Raw genomic sequence first — 25,420 nt, 5'->3', positions numbered from 1 at the left:
TCCTACATCTGGACTTCCCTGGGCCTGCCTACAGTTTACTCCTAGACGCCATGTTACTTCCTGCTGTTCCTCCTTGATGCCAGTGCCTTACAGCACAACCACCTGTTGTCTGTTCCCTCACCCTGGGCTGGCCCTCTTCCCATCACCTGCAGCTGGTCTTCTCTCCAAACACCTGCCCCTGCTGGCTGCAGTTAACCCTTCTATTTCTGGCTGTGTTGCTGGATACAACCCTAAATCTAAAACTAGCTACCTAATGAAATAAATAAATGAATAAATAAATAATACATAAACTAACTCTTGGTCTCAGTCTGCTATGACCACTGGAGTGCATTTTTGAAAGAGCTGAAGAGTGATAATGTCTGAGCTGAACAAAGTTAAGCAGTCTCACAAAGAGAAAATTTTACTCACAATCATGCAATGACATTATACCCCACCCACAAGAATCTAGTTCAATTGGTTTGGGACGGGGCCTGGTGTCATTTTTTTTTTTTAAAGCTTCCCTAAGTGATGTGAACAGGCAGAAGCAGTTAACTGGCTCTAACTAGTGGAAAAAAACCACCAAAATGAGACAAAACCTAGGCTAGAACACCAAACCAAACTAGGCTGGCGATCCTGTCCCATATGTGACTTGTGAATGTAATACAGTGAGTCTCCAGTGTCCAGACCCACCCAAATGCAGAGGTGGGTGGCTCTCCCTTCAGCTTCACCACCCCTTTGGTGTAAACTCCCCACCCTTTGATCTGAGAAGTTGGGGGTGACTCACGAGCGTCCTCTACCACGCAGAGCAATCCAAATGGAGCTCAACAATGACTCTGGGCACAGGCAAGTGTCGCTACTGCTGGGCCCTCTGAGCATGAAACCTGCAGGCTGTTGATGATGAAAGACCCTGGGCAGTGGTTAAAAGCACAGCTAACATGGCTCTTCAGCTCAGCAACAGCGGGACTCGCTCAAATGGCAGTTGAGCCCCAGGCAACCATCTGCCTCCACAGGCTTCCTGGGGCTGATCTGCAGTCTCTGCCCGCTGCCGTCCTCCTCTTGTGGGACTTTTCCCCCAGCCCTCCCTCTAACCCCTGAGGTCCCCGGGCTCCCTCAGCCCAGAGCACGCTAGGGTGAAAGGGTTTAGTCTGGCTCTCCCTCTGGTCTCTTTCCAGTACATTCTCAGGGCAAAGCCCAATCCTTCATGCTTCCGGGATTTCCCTTTTGATTCTCAAGGGCCTTTTCTTCTCTCAACAAAACCTGGTTCTCTGTAAATAAAAGGCTTTGGCTTTCAAAACTATTGTTTTTGATGTGGGCTTCAAGAGGCTATTTTAAAAGTCAGAAAACTGAACACTGACTGTTTTATTCTGACTGTTTCTTTCCCTCTGCATTCCGGTTGTACCAATCCTAAATCTCCTTGAGGCAATGCCTCTGATTTACTAGGGGAAAGGTCAAGTGGAAAAAGTGTAGCAAAGCAAAGCACAAAGATTAACATTTCAAGATACTCTCTCTCTGTAAGAAATACTGCAACTTTGACCACTCCAGTCTCCCTACCCCCACCACACCCTAACAAGCGAGCAGGCCAGGATGTTCTGGCTGAGTCTACCCAGGCAGAGTGAAGTGGGGAATCAAGATTTATCTTGATAATAAAAGCTCTAAATGACAATTATTTAAAAATTGTTTTCTTCAACAAGTCAATGGCATGAAAACAAAAGGGAGGAGGGTGGCTCCAGATTAAAAGAAACGTTAGAGATATAACAATCTTGTTTGGAGTCTGTTTTGTACAAACCACCGTCAAAAGACATTTTTGAGGCAATGAGGCAAATTTGATTATAGACTGAGTATGAGATGATACCACAGAATTATTGTTAACATTAAGTGTGACAATAGCATTTGGTTATGTAAGAAAACATTCTTCTTTTCATTAACAGATGCATACTGAAATGTGTGTGGGTGAAATGACATGATGTCTGGGGAAAAGAAGAAAGAAGAGAGGAGAACAGGAAAGAAGAAGGAAGGAAGGAAAGGTGGGAGGGAGGGAAGAAAAAGAAAACCAGATACGTTGGCAAGAAACAAAACAAAACAAACAAAAGAAAATGGATAGGGGCTGGCCCAGTGGCTGAGTGGTTAAGCTCGTATGCTCCTCTTCGGTGGCCCAGGGTTTCGCCGGTTCGAATCCTGGGCATGGACATGGCACCACTCATCAAGCCATGCTGAGGCGGTGTCCCACATGCCACAACTAGAAGGACCCACAACTAAAAATACACACCTATGTACCTGAGGGCTTTGGGGAGAAAAAGGAAAAATAAAATTTTAAAAAAAGAAAAAGGAAATCAGATAGATGAATTGTGTGGCAAAATTTTGACAATTATTGGATTTTAATGATAGGTATATGGGAGTTCATTATGCTATTTTCTCTATTTTTTGTGAGTTTGAAAAGTTTCATAATAGTTTTTTAGATTGTTAAACTGGTACAGGAAAAGACAGACTGAACAATGGAAGGTCATAAAAGGACCAGAAACAAATATTTACTGTTTAAGGGGGCCAGCCCGGTGGCACAGCAGTTAAGTTTGCACGTTCTGCTTCTCAGCAGCCCAGGGTTCGCCGGTTCAGATCCCGGGTGCGGACATGGCACCGCTTGGCAAAAGCCATGCTATGGTAGGCGTCCCCCATATAAAGTAGAGGAAGATGGGCATGGATGTTAGCACAGGGCCAATCTTCCTCAGCAAAAAGAGGAGGATTGGCAGTAGTGTTAGCTCAGGGCTAATCTTCCTCAAAAAAAAAAAAAAACAACAAATATTTACTGTTTAAGAATTTATTATATTACTGATTTGCAGGTGGATGAACTCTTTCTTCAAATGAAATCTAACATGGAGCCCCAATGTATAAAACGAAAAAGTAGAACTGCTCCCCTAGAAGCTGGAAGAGAGTCTAGCTCTTTTGTTTCCTCCTTGTCTCCGCAGGAAACTGCAGAAGTAACTCAGGGAAACCCTGGGGCTCCATAGAACACAGCTTGAAAACCTCTGTAATACATGCTGAAGGAAACCTTCAGATTCCTGCAGAAAATATGCACTACTTAGGATATGTGTTAGACAACTGGCTAACAATTTAGGAGAAAAAAATAAAGTTAAATCCCTACCTCACATCGTATACCAAAATAAAGTCTAGTTGCATTAAAGTGTTTAAAGTACAAAATCAAATCAGAAAAAAAATAGGTGAATATTCTAAAATATTGAGACAGAGAAGGGCTTCCTAAGCAAGCCAACAAAGGCAGAAATTATAAAGGGAAAGGCTGATATCTTTGATTATATAAATATCTGTACATTTTATATGGCAAAAAATAAGCCACACTCCACAACAAGATAAAAAGGAATATGTGTATGTGACCAAACTTTAATATTCTTAATCATTAACTAGTATTTCAAATCAGTAGGAAAAAGACAAACACTCCAATAAAATGAAAGGATCCAGAATTAAAAATATACTTATATGAGGAAATATAAATTATCATAAAGATATGAAATATATTTAATCTCACTATTGATCAAAGAAATATTGTAAGTTAAAGTAATAATGAGAATAATTGATGGTGACTTCTATTCTTGGTGATATGGCAGACTAGATAAGCTGAAAATCAGCTACTATAAAACATCTAGAAATGCTAAGTAAAATATACTTAACATTCTTTCACATGCATGACTGAACTCCCGTGAAAATACAGGAAATCCACACAAGACTAAACCAAGATAACTGAAAACCAGCCAGAGATTTGGGGAGGGATCTCCTCTCTTGGTAACAAAGAGACTGGCTTAGGGACAGAAGAAAAGGAACTGAGACACTCAAGTGAATCCAGGATGCTCAAAAGACTCCCCCCCCCCCCCCCCCCCAGATCTCCAGCATAGACGCACATGAGCATGGTTTAGGAACACCAAATCAAGAAATTAATATAAAAAATGGTCCCAGGCAGGTAATAACTGTAGGGCAAGTGGAAGAAGCAAATGCAAACCTCTCTGGAGTGATTCACCTCAACACAGGCTATAGAAAATCACTGTAAGTTAAGCTTTAATAAGATGAGCTCAGAACCGAAAATTACAGAAAATAGGAGGAAACAAGTCACGATGAACAAGAGTCAGCTGATAAAGATAACAGCATTACTAAAATGAAACTATAAACTAAATAAGTTTAGAACTATTAAGATATAAAATAAGGTCTCAGAAATATAGGAAAAGAACAAAACTTTCTAAAAAGTAAAAAATGTAATTTTTACCCCTCTGCTGATACAGCATTAGAAAAAAAGGATGATGCTCAGTGTTGCTAAAAATATAGGAAATTGACATTTACATACTATTAGTAAAAGTAAAAACTGATCATTCCAGAGGGCTATTTGGCAGTATGCAGCAAATGATTTAACAACAAAAAAAGTACATACCCATTGACCCAATAATTTTACCTCTAAGAATTTATCTTTAAAACAATTCATAAAATTACCCTAAGATGAATGCACAAAGACAATTATGGGGGCATTTTTCATGGTAAAAATGCAGGGAGGAAAACCTTAATGTTCAATAGCAGAGGAGTGGTTAAACAAATCATGATATTTTCATATTATGAAATACTGTGCAGGTAATAAAAATGATGTTGAATAGATATATTTATTGACATGTAAAGATGCCCAAAATACACTGATGAGTGGGGAAAAAAAAGCAGGTTACAGGCCAATATGATCCCACCTTTTTTTATTTGTATTTATTTATTTATTTATTTTGAAGAAGATTAGCCCTGAGCTAACATCTGCTGCCAATCCTCCTTTTTGCTCAGGAAGACTGGCCCAGAGCTAACATCCATGCCCATCTTCCTCTATTTCATATATGGGACGCCTAACGCAGCATGGCTTGCAAAGCGGTGCTGTGTCCACACCCAGGATCCAAACCAGCGAACCCTGGGCCACTGAAGCAGAACGTGTGAACATAACTGCTGTGCCACTGGGCCAGCCCCAATCCCATATTTTTTCAATTGTGTGGTGCATTAGGGAAAGTCCAGTGACCAATAAATGAAGATATGCTAAAATTCACTAGTAATCAGTAATGGAAATTAAAACGATAGTGCCATATTACTTTATACCCATGAGGATAGCAGACAGAAAAGTGGATGTACGCAGAGGTTGGCAAGGACATGGGAGGTGAGAGCTCCCAAGCACTGCTGGTGAGAATACAAAATGGTACAGGCATTATGGAGATCAATCTCACAAAATTTAGCATAATCTGTATGCAGAAGCCTTTTGACCAAGTGATGCCATTTCTGGATGTATAACCTCAAGAAATTCTCATTTAGATCCATAAGAGGACATGAAATGGGATGTTCATCTTCTCTGTGGCAGAAGGCATGCTGGAGGCAACCCAAGTGTCCCTCATTAAGACATAAGAAGGGGCTGGCCCCATGGCCAAGTAGTTAAGTTCATGCGCTCTGCTTCAGCGGCCCAGGCTTTTGCCAGTTAGGATCCTGGGCACAGACATGGCATCACTCATCAAGCCATGCTGAGGCGGCATCCCACATGCCACAACTAGGAGGACCCGCAACTAAAAATACACAATTATGTACCAGGGGGCTTTGGGGAGAAAAAGGAAAAAAAAAATCTTTAAAAAAAAAGAGAGAGATAAGAAAAGTAAAATGTGGAAAATTCATATTATGGGGTAATACGCAGCAATAAAAAGACACAATCTCCTTGGATAATTTTTTTTAAGTGTTTGGTAAGAAAAGTACAAAAAATTTGAACACAACATATTTGTATGTTAAAAACACATAGTCACAAAACAACATAACAGATTTTATAAGACTTATACATATAATAAGTACAGATATCAAACATGTTAAAGAAGTTTCCTATGGAGGAGATGGGAAGGGGTATAGAAATTAAAGGAGGAAAATATAAAATAATTAAAATTAAAAGAGAAGCCTTACACAGACTGATAATGACAATTTCCCTTAAACTGAGTATATTTAATTCAGGTCTCTGCATTTGAGTTCGATTTTTTAAAGTATGTGCATATTTGTATATGTATAAATGTCTAAAAGGGTATATACTAAAATATTAATGGTGGTTATCTCTGGGAGTGGTATGAAAGGTGAATCTTTTCTTTTTCTCAAAACTGAATAAATATTTTGTGATAAACAAAATGCATTTTTTATGTTTCAAAAATTCATTTTAATACTCAGAACTACTGTCCTGCTCTTGGATAAATATACAACAATCTACTAAATTCAGCTGCCTGTGTGGTCATAGACATTTTATTGTTTTTCCAGAATGTTCCAAAATAGCTCTGGAACAAGACCGGTGGGACCACCAGACAACTATCTAGCCTCACCCTTCTTCCCATGCAAATGAAGTCCACGCCTCCAATCCTGTTGGCAGAAACCTCTATGGGACCCAGGCTAACAAGGCCCTCTCCTCGGTGGCTGGAGAAAGGAGAGGCAGCACTCTTGGTTCTCTCCGTGAGCTCACAACAGCCTCTGAAGAGCTGCCTTGGACGGCCGTTGCCAAAGACAAAAGCTTCCACCTCAAGGGTGGAAACTCTATTTGCAGCTTTGTAGACACAGGTGTTCTTCCGGGCGACTCAAGACCTCAATGTGGGACTGTGTTTGGCCAGGAATAGTTCAGAAGGCCTTCCCCTCAGAAGCCAGCTCTTGAGGCCTTCAGTGTATGTTCTAACTATATTTGGCAACAAAAACCAAAGAGGTCAGTGGCTTAGCTGGGGGGGAGACTATTCCTGATTTATAAGCCCTGCTTCAAACCAGGGCCAAGACTTTAAAAACTTACTTCATTTATTTATTTTGCACTCACTGAGCATACCGCTGAAGCAGTTCTCTTTCCAGTCCTACCAGCCCCGTGTAAATCTTTCAGAACCACAGGTGTAAATCACCTACCCAAGCCATCCCCATGTTAGAGGACATTTGGGGACATCTGGCTTGAGAATCCAAATGTTAAAATTATCCCACTTTACTCTCTATGTCTTCATAGCATCAAAATAGCCTATAGCAGTCGTGTGCAAATCCAGGCTCCAGCACTTACTACTCACTGTGTGACCTTGGCTAAGTTACTTTATGTCTCTGAGGTTCAATTTTCTTATCTACAAACAGGTAATAACACCTACTTCACATGGCTGCTGTAAGAATTAAATGAGATAAGGTATATCAAGTGGCTAGGAGAATGTCTGATACAAAGCAGGTGCTAAAAAAAGAATCAATTTCCATTCCTCCCCATCACTCCCTTCCACCCTTAGCTGTTCAGCCAAGGTGTCGGCTTTTCAAGAAATCGCCTGGTACCCTGTGTTTGATTACAAATGGATGGTACCATTCTCATAGCCATCAACAGTAGCTAAAGATAAAAGCTGGGACTACTCCTCAGCCGCAGACAGGTCGAATCAGCTCGCAAATGACTCATCAGTGCTGATAAACGATGTGTTCTTGGCACCAGGAGGCCTTATCCTGACAGGCTTCAACACCTTATGAAAAAAATCCAGAAGATAGGTTGAGTGGCTCACAGAGAAGGTGCCCAGGGTTTGATGGTGACCTTCAGTCAATTCTGAACGTGTACCAGACTGATCTTAGGAGGGTCTCATATCTCTTCAGACATGTCTGCAATCATAGGATTTTCAGTTGGGAAGGAGTCCAGCTGAGCAGCTGCCTCTTTCATCTCGCAGAGCTGAACCATCTCCTTCCCTTGCCTTGGACTCCCCAAAGGGAGTCATAAGACTCCCTGGGCAGAAGGCTAGATGCCTGTTCCCTGCTTAGAACAGCCCTAAGCCAGTGCCCAACCTGCCTCTGGCAGCTTTGTCTGCCGGCTGAAGCTCTGCCAGGGTGAGGTTTGGCTGGAGGGCTCTGTGGCTATGGGACAAACCTTGGCTCAAAGAGAAGGGTGAGTGTTTAATCCTGAGCCACTGTCTGCAAGGCTGAAGCGTTTGCCACTCTCCGCAGCTTCTGCAGCGTTTTCAGACCACCCAGAACCACTCACTGGCACAGAAATTCCATGACTGGAATTTTCAGCCGCTCTTTCATTCATACATGCCCTGTATGGTCTGTTGCTGCATTTGTAACCTCCTCAATTCTGATGAACCTCACAAAATTGTTAAGATCAAATAAGACAATGAACTGTATGAAGATTGACTCTGTCAACAGCCAGGTGCTCAAAACTGAGGCCTCCTCTGGTCTTAAGGAAATTCCACATGCTAGGATCTACTTTCTTCTAAATTGAAATTGCTTCAGAAGCAGGTTGTCTCTGGACCTGGGACGTGGGATCTGTCTCTTTCAGTGTATACGCAGGCTTCTTCTGAAAGGAGCTATTTATTCTAGGCCCTCAGAAGGGACCTTGTGAAATGCAATTGATGCAAAAAGCCCAGGAGAAGGTAGGCTGCCCTGGAAACTTTCCACTCTCCAAACTCACCCTCAGAATTTCTCCACCAGGAAGGTGTCTGAGATCATCTATCAAAAGCAACATTTCAGCCATGCTTTGAACTGGAAAGGCCGGGGAAACTTTCTGGAAAGGACAAGCAGTTGGTTTCCATCCTGGGTCTTCAGGATGTTGGATGAGACAAATGGGGCAGGGAAGGAAAAATCAGGGGTGCCTCTCTTTATTATCCCCTTCTGCCTAACCGTTCCCATGTCCCCTGCCCTTCTAGTCACTCAGTGGGGCTTAGTGTCCAGCTTCTCTCACTGGAACTGGGGTCAACCTTCCAAGATGACAAGGCATAAAGCAAGCAAGGTGGAGGAAGGAAGGAGAGAGAGAAAGGAAGGCTGGAGAGAATTGCAGAAAAAATGTAAAGGCTTGGGAAGGAGGAAGGAAGAGGAGAGCAGCAAGGGGAGGTGGAACAATGAAGGTCTCAGGCCGTCCCGAGGCGCACGGTTCCGGCGGCACGTCCGTCCTGCCCGCCTCCGGCCAGCAGCTGCACGCTGCGCAGCGTGTGGGCGCTGAGTCACGGTCCCAGAACAGGGAGCCGCCGTGCAGGTCTGGTGGGGGGGTGGCCCTGGTTGGCATCTGCAAACTGTTTTTTTCTTTCCTCTTTCATTAGGGCTATGTGCTGACTCCCACGTAGGAGGATTTATTAAACCGCACGTACGGCCTCATGGCTCTCGGGCCCGTCCGAGGCGGCCGGCTGGGGGCGCCACAGCCTCGCTTATGAGCCCCCTGGCTCGCTGGGGCACCAGGCGGGGAGAGCACCGGAGTTTCTGGCCCGGCTGTTGGTTTCCCGGAGGAGTCCCAACATCTTGCTGGAGTAGCTTCTAACTTTAACACCGCGGCAGCCCGGGGAAACTCCTCGCTTAGGCGGCCTCGGAAACCACCCCAACTCTCCGAGGTGCGCTTTCGCGCAGGGCTCCCTGAGCAACTCCATAAAATCTAGGCTCTGTTGCGCAAGCCGCAGAGTCCAGGCTCGCCTCCCGACTAGGGTTCACCCTACCCCAACCGGCCCGGCCGCCACGCGAGGCTGTGACCTCGGGCGTCTCTGCGAAGCCCTGCTCCGTACGCAGGACACGCGCTCCGCACGCCGCAAGGGGAGAGCCGAGCTGCTGACAGCTCGCCGGCGCCAATAGGGGCCAGCACGCGCCCGCGCCGCCCGCCCACCTTCCCACGCCCGGCGGCGGGACCCGGAGCTCCGGGGCAGACCAGGAACAGGGGCGCCCTCCCTTCCAAGACGCGTGACCCGAGGAGAATGAATCAGCATTGAGACAGTTTATTGGTTTGCTATTTCGCATATCACCCACTTCATGTAAATAGATTTTTACAGAGACACAGCGTTTCCTTCTTCCAGAAGAAGCATTCACTCTCTCTCAGGCACACCAACACTCTCACACATTCCACGCAGCAAACAATGTTACACCTCGCTGAAACATTCACGTATTAAAATAGAGGGGAGGGGGACAATACAATTGCTTTTAAAATGCCCTTAATACAATATATAACGTACAAAAATATCTCTATATTTGAAGTTACAAAAAAAATCTGGACAGCAACAAACTTAAATATTGATAATTACCTCTGTATATACAACACGCATTGCACTTCTCCTCTATAGGTTTTGAAAAGTTCAAGTAATAGCGAGGCTTGCGCCCCGGTGGGGCGACACCCCGTGAGAAATGAGTTTGTAGGCGGGCACGGCAGTGGCTCAGACCCCTGACCCGGGGCTGTCAGCATTTGATTCTCAGTTTCTCCTCTCCGTGAGCCTGGCAGACACTTCCTCGGATTCCTCCGCCCCCCTGGGGCGCCTGGACCCGATTAGAGCGAAAGGAACTCTACCTCAAAAGAGGAGGGGACCTCGCAAAGCCAGGGCTCGTCGCCCGGACGGTGCCTCCCGGACTCCGGGTCTCTGCAGGGCTGTCTCAGCCCGGTCCCCATGGGCTGAGGGGCTCGGCTCGGGAAAGCCCTCTGGCCCGGGAGGCGCCGGCAGAATGCCTTCGCGACTGTCCACTGCGGCCACAGGCGCCTAAACCCTAAGAAGGGTGGCGAGCACTTGTTGCGCTCTCAAGGCCGGAGCTCGGCGCGCCCGAGGCTCCGGGAACGACAGAGTCCGGCCCTGGCTGGCCTCGGGCAGGGAGCGCCGGCGCCGGCGGCCGTAGCCCTGGGGGCTGATCTTGCTCCTGGGGGCGACGCCGTCCTTGTCCTTGTCTGTGAACTGGTAGATCTGATGCGCCAGCTTCTGCACCGTGCACGTCCCGAAGCGACAGCCAAAGCTCCGCAGGCCCTGGAAGTTGTTCATACTCTGGCGATAGCGCTTGACGCGGATGCGGGCGGCGTCCGGACTGCCGCAGAAGAGAAGGAAGACATCATGAGACCCCCATCAAGCTGGGCTTTGGCTCCAGCCACCAGGAACCGGAGCCACGCTGGGCCAGAGGGGGCTGGAAACTGCTACCGCCATCTGAACTGCCACACAGCCCCCAGGGCCAGGGTAGTGGAGGAGAGCTTCCCTTGCCCACCCCGCCACGGTGCCCCGCATAGTTACCTGGCCTGGGGGCTTCGAGAGGCGCCCTTCATGACCTGGGGCCGAATGAGAGTCTGGGCAGGCCTGGCCTTCACGTCTGCGAGCCCGGTGGGGTAGCTGCTGGACACCTGAAGTTCCCTCTTCCCACGACTGAGAGCCCACTTATTCCATCTGGAAAACACAAATAGAGTCGATTCGCATGCGCCCAGGCGAGGTCCCGGCCTTCACTGCTAAGCTCTCGGGACTAACGGCCAGTTTCCCTTGTCTTCTAGGTACAAGGACTGGAGAAGGCGCTGTCTGCCACTCACTTTTTTCGGAACTCTGACGCCACGTCGAGCGGTGCGGCGTCGGCACCTAGGAAGGTGAGCGATCCCAGGTACATGAGGGTTACGGGAACCAGCTTCATCCCGGCGGCGATGCGCAGACCCTGGGGAAAGAGAGAGAGGAGCCGAACGTGAGCACCCGGGCCCGCCGCACCGGTCGGGCGGGGCACAGAGGGCGGGCGGGGGCCCGGGCAGCAGGCTCAGCCTTCGCTCTGCCTGGCTCAGACGCTTATCTCCCCCGGGCGCAGAGAGGCGCCAGCGGCATTTGCACCCGCCAGGCGGGTGACAGGCCCCGCAAGGGAGGCCGCTGCCCAGAGCCAGGCTCCCAGAGGTTCCTTGCTCAACTCCTGGGAACGTGGCTGACGGAGCAGAGGGAACTGGGTCTCTGGAGTTCCAGCTGTGTGCACAAGCTGCGCCTGGGATTTGGGACGCACCCCGCAGAGGACCCTCCAAAATGGGCTGTACTCCTCACCCAGCGCTCCCAGTCTCCGGCCCGGGCAAGGCCCTCCCCCTTTAACCCACCCCGCCTGAGGCGCCTACCTGCTGAAGCGGATGATCTGCCAAGATCTGGAAGGAAAAAGTCTGAGACGTCCCTCTGGCAGTGGCAAAACTCCAACGTCCAAGCTGCGGTGAGAAACCAGAGGTGGCAAAGCTCGAGCTGTTCTGCCTAGTGTCACCAAGAAACCACTGAGTGGCCGCCTCTGCTTCCTCGGCTTTATAAGAGCGCAGGGGGGCGGGGCCTGGGCTGCCCTGTCCCTCCCTTTCTTCCCTCAGGCGCGCGCGCTTCTGCACTCGGGTGCGCGCATTGCTTGCCAGTGGATGTGGGATTTGGGGGTGGGGGTCCCTCTTGCCCAGAGGGCTCAGAGATGAGCTCCAGGAGATTGGTGCAGGAACTGCCACAGTCCTGGCTCTCTGAGCACAGTGTTCAGGGTACGCATGCTAAGCACGGAGTGAGCCAGGAAGAAGTAGGGCCGGGACAACCTCTATGGGGTCCTTACCCAGGACCTGTGCAGCGCAGAGAGCGAGGCTTCCTGGCGTGGAACTGCAAGAGCCAGCAGGGGTTACCACGCGGATGGCCCGAGCCCTGGACCTCGGGAGCTGTGGCTGCCGAGTGGTCTCGAGTGGACCGCGCCCCCTGCCGGCTCGGCTCCTGACCTGGCCGCGACCTCAGCCCCCAGGAGTAGTGTGCACCCCACAGAGGAGCAGAGCGGGCCTCGCCAGACCCCGGAGAGCAGTCGAGACTCCAAGGTTCTGGAATGGGCTAGAAAGATTTCGCAATAGGTGCAAGGCTCGTAAAGGCTGATTTGAGAATTGGCATTTGGAGGGGGTCGTTATCTGAAGTGTCAGAATTTACATGCCTATTTGGAAATATGGAAATAACCAAAATTAGGACAAAAGATGCCGTTTCGGTTTTCCCCCCTTGCAATCCAATTATGCCTTATAAGGTTACAACCTGAGAGATTGCCTGGCTGCCCTCGGAGACTTCCCTCACCCATTGTAAACGTGAGGATTTACTGCCAGGGAGCACACTAATGCTTCACGTATGTTAATCGCTTTACAGTTTACAAAGCACAGCCACATCCTGATCTCCTTTGATCCTCACACCTACCCTTGAGTTAGGAGAGGAAGGTAACATTACTTTTCTTATTTCACCAAGTAGACAACTGAAGTCCAGAGAGGGGAAGTATTTGCCCAAAGTCACACCAAAGGTAGTAAACAGTAGAGTCCTAACTCGGCCCTGCAAGCAAGCTGGGGCGCGGCGCGGATTTTTCTAGGCTGGGGTCATCATCTCGTCAAGGGGGAGAGGACAGTCCTAGCCCCCGCCCAAGGATTTATGCTTGTTCATGATGAATCACCCCCAAGCACGTTTGTCACCCGTTTGTGCTCTTCCATCACTGCTCCTTGACTTCAGTTTCTTACTTCTCTCCTGGGGGCCAAAGTGGGTAGGGAACTCAGCTCCCTATGTCTTGCATGCAGGCCTCTGATGTCCTATGACCCACCCTAGTCGCAGGTCCTGGAGCCCAGTGCCCAAACTGAGAGGCCAAGGGAGCGGGACCACTGGGACTCTGTGGACCGGCTTCTAGTCCTCATTCTACCGCAATTCGCTGTGTGAACAAGTCACTGTGTGGACAAGTCACATGCCCTCCTGGTTTTCACATCTGTAACGTGCCCCCGGCACATCTCTAAGCTTCCTACCTGCTTTGCCATACTGCTTCTGAGCCCCAGTGCAAAAGCGCTGGGTGGCCCAGACCCCGCCTGGTCTCGGCCGTGCAGTGCTGGCTCAGCCGCCTTTTCACTCTCAGAACTGAACCGTGGACATTGCACTTGGGGAAGGAATGGCCGCGCCAGGGTTACTTATTCTGAGGACTCTTCCCTGAGGGAGTCACCTGAGCGGACGTGAGTTCCAGCTGAGGGCGGGGGACGGATTCCTGGCTCTGACTCTGGCGAGCCTCGGGACGCCGAGGGTCAGAGGGCTGCAGCGCAGCGTACCGGCTGGGTTCGCGCTGCCCGCCTGGCGGCAGAGCAGTCGCTGCAGCAGACCGGGCCAGGGGGCTAGTCTGCCGGCCCTGCAGACAGCAGGTATTACTCTGCCCGCTCTGTTTCCAGAAGCCTCCCGAGCAACCCATTTCTGTTCTTCTACTTCCCATCTCTTCCTTTCAATTCGTCCCCTGCGAGTCAGGCTCTTCGACAGTCTGTCACTCTTGTCCGAGGATGCGACCTACTTGTAGCCAGCTTCCAGCTGGGTCCGCGCCAAGACAGGTTTTACTTTCATTTCCCCAGCGTGCGCCTACTGACTGCTGGGGAGGTCAAGGACAGCTGGGCGCCAGCCCGCAGCCAGAGAAGGTCCCGTGGTCTGGACTCGTAACTTCCAGTTCCCACCAGCCCTGGGGGGTTTGCTCTGCAGAAGACTGTGCGGCTGTACCTCCTTGCCTCCTCGCCGTGTCCTTTAGGAAAGCCTCTGATTCTGTTGGGGGGAGGGGGAGAATGAACTCTCGTTCAGGCTGCCGGATCGCGAAGCGTGCTCTTGGTGCAGACTTCGCTTTGAGCGTCTAGAGGCTTCAACAAGCAAAGCCTGGGAGTGGAGACTCGGTTCTGCTCCGCCCGGCTTAAGTGCCTACGCCAGCCGTGTAGCCGCAGAGCCAGGAGCTCCCACCTGAGAGCCTTGGCACGCTGCTCAGCAGCCCAGGTACGCCTTGTACCTCTGGCACTTAGCGATCTGACGTTTGAGAACCTCCTTCCCCCAATTCCTTCTTTAAATAAAGTCCTGGATTGGCAGCTCGGGATTTTTCTAGAACACCTGTATCTTCGAAATTGTATGTTTGCGTGGGTGGGCGACAGGGCCAGAGTGTTCCCCAAAGCGTTGTGGGGTATAAGTCGAAAAAAAACGTATAAAATTTGCCCAATATTGGGATCTATTTTTTCCTGTGGAAACTCGGGTTTGCTTACTTAATCATGGATAAAGAAAAAAAATCACGAGAATGCATTTTCTGTTAAGTGGTTGAATCTAGAAGGACACACCGTAGCAAGAGTTCTGCTTTTGGTGATTTGTTAACGTGGAGTTTCACCCATTCAATTTTCACTGATTGTAGATTCACACTGAGTACAAGGAAGGCAGGAAGAAACATCTTTAAAATCTTACTGGAAATAAAAGATAAAGGGAAAAAAAAAAAAAGAAAGAAATTCTGGTTAAGAAGATCCACTTCTTTTGTGCCCAAGAATTTTTAAAGGGTCATATTGTAAATAAACCCCCAAAGCACTGTAATAAATGGATGTATCCTGACATCATATATACAGACATACAAATATGCTAAAGGCTTGTTGTATAATGGTGTCTCAATTTCTCCCTCACATTCCAACTGAATTATTTTTAGGCCTTAAATCCCAGCCTTATTCTTAGTAATGTTTGGAGTTTTAAAAAATTTGCGGTGGTGGTTTCTCAGCTAACATTGTGTACACAGTCCCTAAAGCCAGTGTGACCACATTCAGGTCATGCAGAAAAGTAATGAGAAATAATAATAATAATAATAATGATATTAATAACTAAAAGCGAGTAGCTAACTGCACTGCATAATTATCTAGGATGCCTCTTTTTTCAAACAGGAAATTTTCAAATGCATTTATTATTCATATATGGTTCAAAATGCCTCTGCTATGCTGAGGGCTTGTTTACAAAGTTCATTTGAAAACAAGGTTCAAGAAGCATCCTGGAGTCATAACACAAAATAGTTTAGAGAAAGGAAACAATCAACTTTGCTGATAGGGTCACTCACAAGGTAAAGTGAAACAGGATACAAAGCCAGGGCACTTTTTTGGGATCTCTGACTTCTCTAAGGAGCTAATAAAATATAGATCCTTTCTAGAAAATGCACATGTACATAAACCAACTTAAGTATAAAATAGGCATACAATTTCAGGAGGTTGACCAAGTTAAGAAGGCTGACACAGAAGAAAAAGCACTGTTTCTATAGCCTTAAGTTCTGTCTTGGAGTAGTGGAGGCAGGGAAGGCAAATAACCTTAATTAATATTAACCTTAATTAAATATTGAGGGCCTAATATTTTGCAGAGCATCAGCTAAGGAAAAGTAATGCTTTTGCTGCCTCATTTTTGTGCTCCTGCACATAACAGAGGTACAGAAACAGTCAGTTCTTGTGTGTGATAAAGCTGGAAGACAAACCTCCCTGAAGCTTAAAGAATCTAAGTTGCTATAGGACAAACAAAAGAGAACACAGAAAATGGTTAACCTATAGAAGCTTGTTATACTAGCAGTTAGAAGAAGATGAAATGACTTCAAGAGAAATTTACTACGGACGGCACAATGAATGGCATTAATAATTAGATTATGAAAGATGATTAGACTATTTGGGGGCATCTCTAGACAATGAGAATGGTGCAGCCATCATGCTACCTGCCTCCAGGTTGGGATCCTGTACTATCAGATTAGAATCATTGGAATGAGGGAATTTTTATGTACGGACCCGCATGATTTAAAAATTCATTCATTCCTTCAACAAATATTTACTGAGCATGCATTACATGCTTAGCTCTGTGCTAAGTACTGGGCATACAGTAATCATCAATGCAAACATCATTTTTGCCTTCAACAAGCTTACAGCATGGTGGGATAGTCAAACATAAGCAAATCTTCATAGGAATAAATACATGATTATAAACTGTGTTAAGTGTTCTGAAGGAAAAGCAAGACTAGAGGGATCTAATGTTCCAAATAGAGGAAACAGCATATGCAAAAGCTCAGAGATGAGAGAGAACTTGGTACATTAGGGAAAGTGAAAGGAGGCCCGTGTGATTGGAATGTCCTGAGTGAGGGAGAAGAGTGGCGTGAAATGAGATTAAAGAGGTCATCAGGATCAGAGTAAACAGGACCCTTTGGGACATGATGAAGGTTTTGCACTTTATTCATGGTGACATGGGAAGCTATCGACAGGTTTGAAGACAGGAGAAACATGATCTAATATACATTTATTTAAAAGATCATTTTGGCTGTTGAATGTGGTGGATGGATTAGGGAGGAGCAAGAACGGAAGTGATGTCCTGGAGAGATTGGAGAGGGCCTACTTCCCCCATAATCTCTGTTAATCCACCCCTACACGCACATACTCCGTCCTAAGCTTCACCAACAGAGCCAGCTCCATGGATGTGCATCCTGTTCAGTTGCACAGGGCCCCACACTTGGTTTAATGCTCTGCTTGTTGCTGTTTTGAAACTCTTAATTTTTGAACAGAGGGTCCTACATTTTCATTTTGCATTGGGCTCCACAATGTACCCAGTCCTGCTCACCAAATAAACATGCGATCTAAGAAAAAGCAGCCTGCAATCTCTCACAGCACCTATTTATACCGCAGCTGCTACTGTCAGGAGTACTTCATAGGAGTGTCAAGATTCAACTATTCATATAATCACACATGTAAAAGTACCTGCAGGACAATTTCTGTTGGCCATCTCTGAAGCCTCCTTTCCACACCCCAAACATACACCCAAGGCAGAAACAGTGTGTTTGCTATACAAATTTAATTTGAAGACAGGGTTCATCACCCACTTTCTGTCCTTAAGTTTTACCTATATGGACAATCTGGAACCACCAACAAAGCAGGGAAACCAGTTAGGAAGCTATTGCAATAGTTAAGGTGGGAGGTGATAGTGGCTCAGCCTAGTGGGGTGGCAGTGAGGGTGGAGACAAGTGTATATATTTGGGAAGTAGGATTGATAGTTCTGAGTGATGAATGTGGGGCTAAGAGAGAGGCAGGTGTCAAGGATAACAATCATTAAATTTCTTAGGCCACTGAGTGGTTGGAGATGCGGCAGTGGATCAAGGAATTTCCTACCACAGCCACACAGTCTTTGTTACTGGTTGGTAGAAACCATTTGAAGAGGCCCCAGCCCTGCCTGTGGATGTTTGGCCAAGTTGAACTCTCATAATGCCTCTATGAACTGTAGTGGCTAACCACAGGAAGCACTTGAAATGACTGTACAGATCAACCACTCACTCCACAACAGCCAACTGTAGGAGCCCTGGGCTGATAATTCTTGGTCACTAGCAATCGGTTCCTATTTGTCTTCTAACGGGTAAAAGAAAGGCATCTGCTGCGTATATACGATCATTGTGTTGCATAGCCTTCCTCCCTTCCTGCTCCTGCCAACCTTCAGTAAAACAAACCTGGCCTTGCTTTACTCTCTCACTCTTTGGTGAAAGGTGATGGCGGTTATCTCAGGGGATAGTTTGGCCTTTGGCCAACCTCAGTGATTACTGCCTTCTCAGGGCTTATCAGTTTCAGCAGACTGGCAGCTGTTGGCTGAGAAGCAAAGCACAGCTCCAGTGTGTGCTAAATATGATTGTGTATGTATACAAACACATATACCTGGGATATGTCAAAATCCCCATGCTACGAAACACCCATTTGCAAGTGGTCTGGCAGCCTACCTATGTATGACCTAACAGATGGAGCATATCTAAAAGCATACAACATTTGATTCTACTCTTGAAATCAGCTAAGATTTGATTTAAAAAAGTTAAAAAGTAATTTAAACCAATACTTGTTAATGAAATAAAACCCAACACATTTAAAAAGTAAGATGTGGCCCCTACTTCATGTTATATATAAAAATTAACTCAAAATGGATCAATGGCCTAAATACAAGAGCTCAACTATTAAACTCTTAGAAGAAAACATAGGAGTAAATCTTCATGACCTTGGATTCTTAGAAATGACACCAAAAGGACAGAAAACAAAAGAAAAGATTGATAAATTGGACTTCATATGGTTATACATGCAATGGAATATTATTCAGCCATAAAACATAATGAAGTAGGGGTTCATGCTATAATGTGGATGAACTTGAAAACATTATTAAATGAAAGAACCCAGACACAAAAGATCACATAGTGTATTACTGCATTTATATCAAATATCCAGAATAGGTCAATCCATAGAGATAGAATGCAAATTGGAGGTTACCAGGGGCTGGGGAAGAGGGAAATGAGAGTGATTACTTAATGGGTGTGGGGTTTTCTTTTGGGTGTTGCCCAACAATGTGAATGTACTAAATACCACTGAATTGTACACTTTAAATGATTAATTTTATGATATGTGAATTTCACTTAAAGTAAAATAGAGAAGGAACATCATAGCTGCCTTAAATATCCAAAAGGCTATCATACAAGATAGCTTTTGTTTTTTTCTGGATAGTTCCAGACAGCAAAATCAGGGGAAGTTACAGGACAACTCTGACATAATAAGGAAGAACTTTCTAACAATAGGGGTGCTAAACAGTGGGATGGGCTGCCTCTCAAGGAAGTAAGATTACTCTTTACTGAAAGTGATCAGGTTGGATGATGAGCTCTCAGGGAAGTTACAGAGAAGATTCTTACCTGAGGTGTGACTGAAGCTTTCTCACCTTAACAATTTTCAAGATCAATCTGTCGTCTTACCTCCACCCCTACAACTAGGCTGATTCAGTTTGACCACAAGCAATTTGCAAATGAGCCCCTAAAGTATTCCTTTCTGCGAGTTTGTTCTTCTAGTGCAGCCCTACCCTCTCAATCTGTAGATGAAGAAAGTGTGGCACAGAAAATAGGAAATGTTCAATTAAACTTTCAGGAGCTGAGACACCAACTCTCTGGACTTCCAGTTCAGAGTTCAAGCCATTGCAGCTTCCTGATGGTAGCTGGGGGAAATTGTACATTCACTCGTTAAAAATATTTGTTAAACACACACCAGATGCTTTGCTAAGAGATCTTATATGTATATGATAAAGATTAAATCCTGAATTAAGAATGAGTTAAAGAGCCAGCCCTGACGAACTAGCAGCTAAAGTTCGGTGTGCTCTGCTTCTGCCACCCAGTTAGGTTCCCAGGGTGGAACCACACCACTAGTCTGTCAGTAACCATGCTGCGGTGGAGGCTCAGCTAGAAGAACCAGGAGAATTTTCAACTATACACAACTATGTACTGGGGCTTTGGTGGGGAAAAGGAAGAAAAAAGGAGGAAGATTGGTAACAGATGTTAGTTTAGGGCAAATCTTACCTTGCAAAAAAAAAAAAAAAAACAGTAAAAAAAAAGAATGAGTAGTGATAAGCAACCATGAAGATGATCACATTTGCAAACCATGGAGATTCCCAAAACTTCAGTCTACCACTTGTCAGGTAACATATCCTGCTACTAAAATTTCATGAGATACTAACATGACAAAGAAAGCTCATTTGGGCGTCTCACCAGCCAAATTCGAAATGACCAATAAGAGATGCAGCAAAAAAGAAAGCATCTAAGTAATTCCTACATTGGACGATGAAAGACCCACTAATTTTTTTGACTGCGTGTTTGAGCAGGTAAGTTGGAAGTCATCACTTGCTCCTGCTACAAGAGCCCTGGGACGGCTGCAAGGGTTGAAAGCCCAGGTAGGAGGGGTTCCCCTGGGAGCGCCAAGCTTACTCCCTCCGACTCCTTGGACCCGGCCAGTTCAGGAGGATACAGAGGATGCGGCGTTCTTCGATGGAATCCAGCCTCCCTCCCACCCCCGCGGGCAGCTCCAGCTCCGGGGGAAGCCCAGGTCAACCGCCCCCCAGCCCACCCAACACTGAAGCACGAGGCGCCTCTGAGGATTGCGCAAAAGCCTCTCCCTCCCCCGCCCGCTCGATGGCATGTTCCTAAAATTCCCATCTGCACAACATAAACAGGAAACGTGTAGCAAAAGCCCTGGCGGTGCAAATTCCATACTTCCAGGCGAGGGCGGGAGAATCTCCTCTTTGGGGAGAAAGGGGGGAGGGGAAGCTGCAAACTTTCCAGGGGACCCCTCAACCATCCCTGTCTATTCTTCCCAGATCCAGAAAGGAGTAGACAAGGCGGAAGGAAAGACACCCTGCTTTAGGAAAAAAGGGGAGGGGGAAGGGGAGGGGGGCCACGAAGGGGCAGCCAGGCCTACAAGGGAGCCACCTCGAGCGGCTGCGGTGGCGGCGCGAGGCGGGAATTCGCCGGGCTGCCCACTGCCCACACGCGGCGGTCCAGCGCCCGCGGAGGGTGGGGGTGGGCTCACCGCCACGGCTCCGGCCACCGAGCCGACGCGGGTGGGGGCGGGGGAAGAGCGGGCGCCAGGCGCGGCGCAGGCGCAGAGCGCGCCTCGGTTGTCAAACATGGCTGAAGTGCCGCCGCTGCCGCTGCGGCTGCTGCAGGGAAAATGCTGAGCCCTCCCGGGCCCGGTGGGCGGCGGCGGCGAGGGCGGCGACGGGCACCCGCTTCTCGGGCGCGGCGGCGGCGGCCATGGCCCGGCTGGCCGACTACTTCATCGTGGTAGGCTACGACCACGAGAAGCCAGGTAAGGGTGTGGGGCGGGCGCCGCCCCCGGGCCTCCCCGCCCCCGCCCCCCGGCCGCCGTCCAGTGGGCTCTGCGGGGCCGGGCGTCGCGGCCGGGAGGCGGGGAGGGCCGGGCCGGGTTCGGCGGCGGCGGAGCGGGCGGCCGGCCGGCGTCGGGCGGGCGTCGGGCCTTGTGGGCCGGGCTGCGCGTCGCGGGGGGCGTGAGGGGCCCGCTTGAGGGGCGGGGGCGGGGGGGAGGCCGCGTCCGTCGGGGCCCGGGCTGCCCAGCTGGGGCGAGTCTGGGCGCCGGCCCCCTTGCTCTGGAGGGCGCCGGGTACCGGGGGCAGCGCCCTGATGCCGGCGGGATTGGGCCAGGACCGCAGGGCTGGGAGGGTGGGAGCCTACTGTGCTAAGTTCCTCGGGGATGAACTTCTGCCCTGCATTCTGAGTGAGTAATGAGTGACGCAGGGGGCTGTCCTCTCCAAAAGGAAGTGCGGAGCGTCCAGGGCTGCCTCTCCCCTGCGCTGTTGGGGGCCCGTCTGGTCGCCGCCCCGGTGAACGCGTGGTGCCGGGGAAGGGAAGGGGATCCTTGCGCTTTGAAACATTTCTAGGAAATGTTCCCTGTTCTTTCAGGACAGATGTGACGGCCAGTTCAGAATGAGTCTGAACACTTATTTAAGTAAGGACGGTCAGCAGAAGGTGATCTTGTTTCACTTCAGTGTGTGTTTTAATTGTTTTCCTCCGTTACAAGATTTTCTTCGTAAGGAACAATTTGGCAAGTGCATCGCATTTTAATTTAATTTATGGACTTCCGCAACTTAGGAGAATTCAGGATTCCTGCACGTTTACTTTTGTATGTGTATTCCTTTGTATTACTGTGTAGCTAAGCATAATGTAATAAATTGAGTTGGGGAAGCACATCTATTTCAGGGTAATTCTGGTCACACGTTTGCAAGGAATTTTAAATATCAGCTAGACAGTCCCTTCATTTTTCAGAGGAGATGCTGAGATTGTGTTTTGCTGTTGATTACAGCCGTTGGTATCGTCAGAATACCATTGTTCTACCCACTCTAGGTCGACTGCCCCTTTCGCTGTTCCTCTCCTAATAACTTCCTTTAGTGAGAACCTTTTATATTCTTTACTCTTTCATTACTCATGACCTGAGGCTCCAAAATTTTGCTTTTTATTTCCTAGTAATTTTGCATAGTCTGGTGTCTCTTTCTTACGAAGATTAACAATGTGAAGAATGACCGTTTTTAACATTATTTCATTTTTAGCGATACTGTTTTTTCCCTCACTTTTAAAAAATTTGAAACAATCACAAACTTGCAGAAAACTTGCCAGTACGGTACAAAGAACTTTTTTCCCCTGATCCATTTGAGAGGAAGCTGCTGACCTCATGTCCTATCACACCAGAATGCTTTAGTGTGTGTTTTCTATAAACAAAGATATTCTCCTACATAATCACAGAACAATCGTCAAAATCAGGAAATTAGCACTGATAGCTCCATGTAAGTCTCATACTGTTCAAGTTTTGTTGATTGTGCCATTGATCTCTTTACTGACAAAAGGATCCAGTTCAGAATTATGTGTTGCATTTATTTGTCATGTCTCTTTAATCTGGAACAATTCCTTCATCTTATCTCGACCTTCATAAGCTTGACACTTCTGAAGATTTTGTAGACTGCCCCTCAATTTTGAATTATCTGTTCTCTTATGATTGGATGCATACAGGTTATGTACTCGGGCAGGAATATCATCACAGAAGTGATGCTCGTTGCATCCTGTCGGGTGGTGTGCAATTTCAGTTTGTCTCATTATTGGTGATTTTCACTTTGATTACTTGAGATAAGCAATGTCTGCAGATTTCCTCACTATAAAGTTAATATGTATTAAACAATTTTTGTGAGTACTTTTAACTATGTAAATATTTTGTTCCTCATCAAACTTTTAATGTATCCCAGTATTCATATCTATAAGGATTCATGGTTTTCTGGGTTTTTTTAGCAGATTATATTCTGTTACTGTTTATTTTGGTGTTCAAATTCTTCCTCCTTTGGCCAATGAGAGCCCTTTCAAGCTGGCTTCTGTGTTCTTGTGACGTGCCCCCATCATTCTTTGAGCATGTCTTTACTTTTTGGCACAAGAAGATGTTCTCGGCTTATCTTGTACTGCCCCTGCCTTAGTCCTAGAATCGGCCATTTCTCTAGGGAGCCCTGCATCCTTTTAGTGGAGAATAACGTTTAGAAGCTAAGATCTCAGTGCTAGTGTGTTTATTGCTATTGGGTTACTAACTGCTCCTGGTGCTGTTAATGGACAGAGCAGGGAAATATATGTATTTACACACAGATGCACACATTTATGTCTATATTTATTTATCTGTATATATTGAAAACCATGAGTTCATTCTACTACCTCTGTTTCAGTCCCACACTCCAGGATCCATTCTAGTTTTTCCTTTTTTCATATTTGTAATGGTCTTCTCTGACAGAAACCTGGCTCCCATTATCCTTAATATATTTACTTATTCATTTAGTCTCCCTGTGTTTAACCAATCTTTCATCTTTGCTGCTCCAACTTCCTCTCCTGGATGCCTTCCTCTTTCTGCTGGGCTGAGATTCTTCATTGTCTGTCTCCCACCTTTCTGCCTCTGTCAGGATCTAACAGCCCATGCCAGGGTGTCCCAATGTAAGGACAGCCTCCTTAATGTGCTCTGGCTCTGACTCCGCATGTCACCTTCCCCACTGTTGGTGGGTATACTGGATATACTTCTCACCCCACTTAGGCTCTGACACCCTACACTTCCCTGTGAAGACGACCTCCTCGCTCTCTTCGGACCCAGTGCCCCATGCCCGGTTGCCACTCTGCATTGACACCCTCCTTATGGCGCTTGGTCTCTGACTGAACACATTCGCCAGTTCCTCCCCATGTGGACTCCCTCCTTGATTCACTTGGGCTCTGACAATCTCCACCCCACCCCACAGCAGGGAAAAGGAAGATTATTTATTTATTTATTTATTTATTTTAAAGATTTTATTTTTTCCTTTTTCTCCCCAAAGCCCCCCGGTACATAGTTGTATATTCTTCGATGTGGGTCCTTCTAGTTGTGGCATGTGGGACGCTGCCTCAGCGTGGTTTGATGAGCAGTGTCATGTCCGAGCCCAGGATTCGAACCAACGAAACACTGGGCTGCCTGCAGCGGAGCGCGCGAACTCAACCGCTCGGCCACGGGGCCAGCCCCGGAAGATTATTTTTTTTAAGTAACAAAATCCGGAAACTTTTATAAACTGTAGAATCTCAATAGTGAAATGTATCTTTTTTTTTTTTTTAACTTGTGATGTTTCTTTAGTCATGTTTATTAACGTATCATTTACATGCAATAAATTCACCTTCTTAACTGAACAGTTCAGTGAGTTTTGTCAGGTGTATACAAAAGTGTAGCCACTGCCACAGTCAAGATATAGATATAGAACATTTCCATCCCTCCAGAAGATTCTCTTGTGCGCCTTTGCAGTCACTTCCCTCCCTAGCCTCTGGCAGTCACTGATCTGTTTTCTGTCCGGAAGTTTTTGTCTTTTCTAGAATGTCGTATAAATGGAATTGTATAGTTTTTTATGTCTGGCTTTTTTTCACTTAGAAAAATACATTTGCTATTTATCCATCTTGTATGTATTGTCAGTTGTTCCTTTTTATTGCAGGCTATAATACAATTTGTTTATCCATCCGCCAGTTGGTGGACGTTTGAGTTTCCAGTTTTTGGCTTTATGAACAAAGTTGTTCTGAACATTTGCATACAGATCTTTGAGTGTTCGTATGGTTTCATTTCTTTTAGATAAATGCTTAGGAGAAGAATTGCTGGGTCATATGATAAGTGTCTTTTTAACTTTATATGAAACTGCCAAACTGTTTTGCAAACTAGCTGTATCATTTTGCATATTTACCAGCAAGATATGAGAGTTCTCATCAATCTTTTTATTTTATTTTTATTATCTAAAATTAAAAAAATTTTAGCCATGCTGGTGGATATATAGTGGTATCTCATTGTGGTTTCAGTTTGCATTTTCCTGGTGACTAATGATGTTGATCACCTTTTCATGTGCATGTTGCGTTTGAATATTTTTTATAAAGTGATCAAGTTTTCTTTTTTATTGGATTGTTTGACTTCTTCTTATTGAGGTGTTTTGTTTTTTTTTAATTCTAGATACAAATCTTTATCGGGTGTTTTGCAAATATTTTCTTCCAGTCTGTGACCTGCCTTTTCATTTTCTTAACAGTGTCTTTTTAAGAGCAGATGTTTTAATTTGGGTCACTTTTTAGACATTGGAATACTTTTATATCTTAAGTTGTGGCC

General features: G+C 46.6%; 2 protein-coding genes across 9 annotated transcripts in view; one reads left to right on the top strand and one right to left on the bottom strand.

Annotated features, from left to right (window-relative positions):
• Positions 1–9,682: 9,682 nt before the first annotated feature.
• Positions 9,683–11,934, bottom strand: ADM (adrenomedullin). Its single transcript, NM_001163879.1, has 4 exons — positions 11,807–11,934; positions 11,252–11,370; positions 10,965–11,114; positions 9,683–10,764 (listed from the first exon to the last, which is right to left on the bottom strand). Exons 2-4 carry the CDS (start codon positions 11,347–11,349, stop codon positions 10,449–10,451), a joined length of 564 nt encoding a protein of 187 aa, NP_001157351.1. The 5' UTR covers positions 11,350–11,370; positions 11,807–11,934; the 3' UTR covers positions 9,683–10,448.
• An 8,913-nt stretch (positions 11,935–20,847) lies between these two features.
• SBF2 (SET binding factor 2) overlaps positions 20,848–25,420 on the top strand; it is a 466,103-nt gene continuing 461,530 nt past the window's right edge. For 3 of the 8 annotated variants that reach the window (XM_070274749.1, XM_070274748.1, XM_070274747.1), the window contains exon 1: positions 20,887–21,091. In XM_070274749.1, coding sequence (XP_070130850.1) covers positions 21,037–21,091 — 55 coding nt within the window. In that variant the 5' untranslated portion in view covers positions 20,887–21,036. Of the gene's footprint in view, positions 21,092–25,420 lie in introns of all 8 variants that reach the window. The other 5 variants (XM_023646034.2, XM_023646033.2, XM_023646035.2 and 2 more) reach the window with 4 other exon arrangements.

This window comes from Equus caballus, chromosome 7 (assembly GCF_041296265.1).
Source record: "Equus caballus isolate H_3958 breed thoroughbred chromosome 7, TB-T2T, whole genome shotgun sequence".
In the NCBI taxonomy this organism is placed as follows: Eukaryota; Metazoa; Chordata; class Mammalia; order Perissodactyla; family Equidae; genus Equus; species Equus caballus.
Note: the sequence above shows the minus strand (reverse complement) of the source record. Positions and strands in the feature narration are given on the sequence as shown.